We start from the raw sequence: 6,712 nt of genomic DNA on the forward strand, positions 1-6,712 counted from the left end.
ATTGTTTGAAAGTAATTAAAATTTTCATTGGAATCAAATGAGAAAAAAATTATATTTTTTTCAATAACCTAGTGACTCCACAAATAAACACAAGAAAAAAGAAAAGGAAAAAAGCGATTTAAACAACACTACATCACATTTCAGTTTCTTTTTACAAAATACTTCAGATATGCATTTCCAAATGCCATTTTTATTTTTTTACTTTTTCTTATTTGAAAGGCAGAGCGATACAGAGAGCAAGATAGAGATCTCCCATCCAGGGTTCACTCCCTCAAATGCCTGAAATAGACAGGGCTTGGTGAGGCTGGAGATAGGGGCAAATCTGATTTTCCACAAGAGTCACAGGGATGCAAGTTATTAGAACCACCATCTGCTGCCTGCCCAGGTGTACTTCAGAAACAGCACTGAGAATCAAACCCAGGCATTACGATAAGGGATGCAGATGTCCTAAGCAGCCTCTTAATGACTGTGCCAAACACTTGCCCTCCAATTGACATTATTCAATCAAAAATATTTTAGCATGCGTTGTTTACACTCTTTTTAATGCATGTTTTTTGCAATATTACCATAGGATTTTTGACTCCACAATTTTCTGAAAAAAAAAAATGAAATGTATGCTATTTTAGGTGAGAAAACCTGTTGGGAAAAGTTGCAAAAGTGAATTGCACACTATGTCCAGGTGGTGAAAGTTAGTATACAAATGACAACTGCTAGTAATATTTGGTAAATGCTTTATAGAGTTTCCATTTCCTAATGATCACTGTGCCACGTATTTTGTGGTAGATTTGTCCACTTGTAAAATTTGGGGGCAATGTCTACAATTCCTACCTGTCCCCGAGACGGAATTAATGGTCTCACCAAATTCTGAGTGAACAGTCCAAATTTTTTATAGTCATTAAGCAGAAAAGGTTTATCTCCTGCCCCTAAAACTTCTGGGAGTGAAAACATTTTAGGAAAGTGGAAGAGTAGCCAATGAAGAGCAGCAAGTAAACAGATTCTGGAGAAGCACCAACATGTGTGGAATATGTCTAATTGAAACTGCTGCCAGAAACCGAATTGTGCCACTCAAAACTGATATTCTGAAGTCCTAACTCCCAATACTGCAATATTCAAAGAGATAGTTAAGTTAAAATGAAGAATTTATGGGGGGCTCTACTCCAAGATAACTTGTATTCTATAAAAACATGCAGTCAGGACACAAATGCAAAAAGAAAGAAACTAGAGCACACAGAAAGGAGAAGTAATGTGCAAGGTGAGGAGGGACTCTCTCAGAGGAGAGTGCTTGAGCTTAGGGCTTCTTAGCCTATGGAATTGTGGGACAGTGAGTTTCTATCGTTTAAGCTCCCCAGTGTGTGTGAATACGTTATGGTCACCCTAGATTATTAACACAGTGTAATAAATGATACATTTAACTTCACTTGAAGATAAATGAGTTGCACTTAAGAGAAAAGGGAATTTGAGATTTCATAATCAGAGATGAGATTGAAATAACCAATTGGAAAAAATTAGTGCACATGGCAAGGAGGTAAACAGAATGTTGAGACAGGGACAAGTATAAACCAATTGATCATTTATTATGTAGTACAGTAAGTATCTGTACAATGTTTTACTCTTCACAATGCTTTGAAAAATATATTTTTCAAATTTAGAAAGAATTACTTATTCATTACATTTTATTTCAACATAAGATCACAATTTTGAAAATATCATTAATTTTCAACTTAATGCTTATACTTATTCTGAAAACAAACTAATGGTGGATGAACTATTTTGAAAAACTTTCCCACTTAAAATAAGTTTTAAGGCTTTCCTAAACCAAGGGTAAAATAAAGCATAAATTACAGGATTCATGGCTGAGTTGTAATAAGCACACCAACAGCAGATCTCATAAATATAGGCAGGGGTTATAAAGCCCATAAAAGCATCAACTAATGTTTCAATCATATATGGTAACCATGACATCATAAATGCTATCACCGTGACCCCCAGGGTTTTAGCTGCTTTTCTCTCTCTCTTGGCTACTCTGGCTTTGTAACTCTCTGAGGATGAGTCTGCTTTGCTACTAGTAGATTCAATTTTTATTGCTTGTTGCTTAGCTACAAGAAAAATCTTACTGTAAAGAATTATCATAACAAGGGTCGGCATGAAGAACAACAGGCAATCTATCAAAACCCAGTCTTGGTTCACAGCAATTTGACAGCCCCCTATACAGTTAAGAGCAGTTACTAAGCTTTCCATCCCATCATCATTGAGACCTGTGGCGAACACGGCCCAGCTGTACACCAGGGGCAGGATCCAGGAGATGCTGATGCAAATTCCTGACACAGACACGGTGAACTTGGCGGGATAGACCAGAGGGTCAGTGACAGCAACGTACCTGTCGATGGAGATGAAGCACAAGTGGAGGACAGACGTGTAGCAAAAAGCCACATCACAGCAACTGTGAAAAGTACAAAACTTGTTTCCAAAATACCAGCAGCTCTCCACGGACCTGACCATGCTGAAGGGCATCACAGTCACACCCACCAGGAAGTCAGCACCGGCCAGGGAGGCAATGAGGAAATTTGTGGGAGTGTGCAGCTGCTTGAAATGAAGAACTGAAGTCATCACCAGGAGGTTTCCAAACACAGCCAGCAGGGACCCAAAGCCAAACACTGTGTACAGGAGCACCCGGGACCCCGGCGAGTAGGGAGTTTTGATGCAAGATCCGTTCACATTCTCAAAGCAAAGCTGCGCTGCAGGCTTTGTGAAATTGCTGAGCATGGTTCTGCTTCTTAGATGCTTGCTGTGCGTCTGCTTCCTTCGTGGTGGACAATCATAGCCTTGAGTTCTGAAAATTTAAAAAAATTCAAACTTCGTATCTTAGCCACAGCTTTTATATATTGCCTGTAACTTTTTCAATTGTGGTTACAAAGTAAAATGAAATGAAATTTTAAAATACAGCACTCATTGTCTCTGTCTTTAATCATGTATTTCTGTGATTATGTCCTAAATACATAGGCAACCCCCTACCAAATATACAATAAATTTGTTCAGCCCCAAATCATATTATCTGAATTGAAAGAATTTTAATTTCAATACCTATTTTTCTGCTTCTGTGAGGTTCTCCTTGCAAAAGATAATCAGAAATAAAATAACTATATATTTTAAAAATTACCTTTTAATAGGCTTCCACCCCCTAGGATGTTTTAAGGAGCCAGCCAATCAACTTCACCCACTGTAGAGTCCTAACAAGGAGTCCCTACAGTGCAAGGTGTGAATCACTGAAGGGAACTTGTTTCTGATCATTATAATTCATAAGTTCTTTACAAAACACATTTCTCTACTCTCTTCTAATATGTAAAATCACCTAATTTTTATAACTAGAACATTTTTTTAAGCTCCACTGTCTCAAAATATCCTAGTGCATAATCCAAAAGTTGTACTTTGGAAATTTATATTTATTTACTATAAGTTAAAAAAATAACAAAAAACCACAAAATATCCTAGCACAGTATTTGCAACTAACCTTGCCTAGTCTCAATTGGCAAGACTGCCTACATAATTTGTAAGAGCCTGGGCAGCCTAAAAATATAGGTACCCCTTTTAAAGTATATATGGAGGGGCTGACGCAGTGAGTAGAAGGTTAAGCCTCCATCTGCAGTGCCAGCATCCCATATGGGTGCTGGTTCAAATCCTGGCTGCTCTACCTCCAATCTAGCTCCCTGCTAATGCATGTGGGAAAGCAGCAGAAGGTGACCCAAGTCCTTGTGCCCCTGAAATCTCTGAAACGTGGTAGACCCAGAAGGAGCTCCTGGCTCCTGGTTTCAGGCTGGCACAGCCTCAGCCACTGCAGTCACTTGCGGAGTGAACCAGTGAATGAAGACATCATTTTCTCTCTCTTGCTCTCGCTTTCGCTCTTGCTCTCACTCTCGCTGTCACTCGCTCCTTCTATCTCTGCCTTTCAAACAAATAAATCTTTCAAAAGAAAAAGATCAAAATGACAGATTTTATAAATATGTATATATATATATATATATACATATATATATGAGAAAAATGTCATTAAGGTACTATTTGTGTCACAAGAATGTATTCCCTGCCCAGAAGCAGTATGCACAAGATCCACACAATGCCAGGTTCCCCCTCCTGGAAGTTACTGAACTACTGTACTGTGGTTGCATCGTGATCTTGGACTTTCAGAACCACAAACCTAATAAACACCTTTTCTTTGTAAATAACCCAATCTTTGGGATTCATTCATACCAACAGAAGATGGACTAAGACAATGGAAGTTAGAACAGACAAGTCGAACCAAGTGGTTGACATTTCTTTTCAAATCTTTTCCTGAAAGGCAGATTCCTCAAGAGCTAGTGATTGAGCCGAAGCTAGAAATCAGACTAGCTTCTGCCACCCTGTCCAGATCAAGTGTCAGGGGACTTCACTTCTATAAACACCTGTGAAGTGGCCAAATAATGACATCTAGAAGTTTCAAGGATACAACTTTGCAACATCACTTTTGAAGACTGGGAGACAGGAGTAAGATGGTAGACAGTGCACAGATACTATTTTGCGGGTGGACAATGTGGTGCAGTGGGTTAATCCTCCACCTGCGGTGCTGGCATCCCATATGAACAGTCGGTTCTAATCCCAGCTGCTCCTCTTCCAATCCAGCTCTCTGCTATGGCTTGGGAAAGCACTTGTGCCTCTACATCCACATGAGAGGCTTGGAGGAAGCTCCTGGCTTCGGATCAACCCAGCTCCAGCCATTGTGGCCATTTGGAGAGTGAACAAGCTGATGGAAGACCTTTCTCTCTGTTTCTCCCTTTTATTTTCTGTAAATATACTTCTCAAATAAATAAATAAGATCTTATTTTTTTTTTTAAAAAAAAAAAGGTACTATTGTTGTACAACCTATCTGTAGACTCCCACATAGCCAGTGTCTGGGTTCTTTGTGCCTTACAAAACACAGTAATTCTCAGACCTAAGATTTCCCTTTAAGATTTTTTCACATCTCTCCTGAAGTTTCCAAATTTGGTTATTATTTCATTGAACCTGATTTTCAAAGTTACATTAGAAACTGTCAAAAATATCTAATTAGTTATTTTACTAATAATGTGAGATTCTCATTTCTCAAATTGTACATTGTTTCTGCTGCCTATCACAAGATTTTTTTTATCTACTTTACATTCCTGGTTATTTTTTACTATGTTTGAGACATTCTACTTAAAAAATTAATGTAATGGTTTGAGGACCGATGTTATATGTCCTTTCTCCAGAGAAAATTTGCCTTCACTTCTGGTATACAACTAGACTATTGAGCAATCTTGGATTACTCTAATCTCTACTATAGAAATTGTGAAAAGTAAAGGTTGAATTATTTACCCTTGGCCATAGGAAATAGTGATTTTCCAGTTTTATGCCAAAACATTGGTGATGGATGTGACCTGGCTCATCTTTTGTTCTTTTTTTATTGTGAGAAATTCAACTTATGTTGAATTATGTTGGAAAGTAACCTATGAGATTATTCATTTTAAAAAATCAATTAGCAGTCCATCCACATCAAGATTCATTCTCAGCTCTCCCCATACACAGAAGATCAATTCAGCACACACTAAGCAAAGACTTCACCAGCTTGCACCCACACAGAACACAAAGTGAAAAATACTGTTTGAGTACTAGTTATAGCATTTTAAGGGATCCTATTTCAATGAGATATTTTGGATTTTGAGACTTCTTGGCATCCTTGACAGGCATTCAAAAAAATCAAAATTTCAAAAATCTAAACTTTGACAATTTCCAGATGGGCCCCTGGAAATTGTCAAAGACACGTCGTCTCTCATCTTGTAGAGGCACCAACTAATCAGGCTATTTGGATTATGTTAGAAAAACTGCCAAGATGTGAAGTGGTGCTAAATTTAAAGTTTTTATAATATAAAATGCACTGATACAAATGTCTGAAAGCTAAAAAGCTAATGATCTTGTGTTGGACTGACTGAGAGAGGGAGCGGGAGATGGGAGGATTGTGGGTGGGAGGGAAGTTATGGGGGGAAAAGGCCATTGTAGTCCATGGACAGTACTTTGGAAATTTATATTTACTAAGTAATAGTTAAAAATATCATAAAATAATATATCCAAATTTGATCAGTTAAAAGGTTATTATCCAAATGTTTTAGAATAAGCATATATTTAAATAACCCATAGCTCTTAATAAAAACTCAGCTGTTTTTAAATAATTAGAATTTAACAGAGACATCAAGAGAACATAATAGACTACTTTACTTTAACAGAGGATCAGATTCTATGTCATAGGAAAATAATTAATAGCTTTTGTGTCCGAAATTTCTTTCTTTTATAACCTTCTGTGACTACCACACACCCTCTTAAAATTACTTGAAACATTCTATCATTTCCATTCCAGAGTAAACTAGCCATCAGGATGAAGTAATTCTTACAAACCGTGTCCTTTCTTTATTCAAAAAAACTCTTTCCTTCTTAACCTTCCTTACCAAGAACACTCTTTCCTTCTTAACCTTTCTTACCAAGTGCACATTTCTATGCTTGTGATGTGTTCTATCTGCCAATATCCTTGATTTACATTTTGAAATAACCTGTTAAAAATCTCCAAATTAAGACAACATTTTTAAATAAAGTAACACATCAAACTTCAAAAAAAAAAAAAATCAGTTAGCAGCCGGCACTGTGGCTCACTATGCTAATCCTCTGCCTGCGG

At 37.4% G+C, this 6,712-nt stretch overlaps 1 protein-coding gene across 1 annotated transcript; it reads right to left on the bottom strand.

The window, feature by feature from the left end:
• Window positions 1-1,734: 1,734 nt before the first annotated feature.
• Window positions 1,735-2,778, bottom strand: LOC100355052 (trace amine-associated receptor 8). Its single transcript, XM_002714739.4, has one exon. The coding sequence runs from the start codon at window positions 2,761-2,763 to the stop codon at window positions 1,735-1,737; it is 1,029 nt and encodes a 342-aa protein (XP_002714785.3). The 5' UTR covers window positions 2,764-2,778.
• Window positions 2,779-6,712: the final 3,934 nt, after the last annotated feature.

The sequence above is a fragment of the Oryctolagus cuniculus genome, chromosome 5 (assembly GCF_964237555.1).
Source record: "Oryctolagus cuniculus chromosome 5, mOryCun1.1, whole genome shotgun sequence".
Taxonomy (NCBI): Eukaryota; Metazoa; Chordata; class Mammalia; order Lagomorpha; family Leporidae; genus Oryctolagus; species Oryctolagus cuniculus.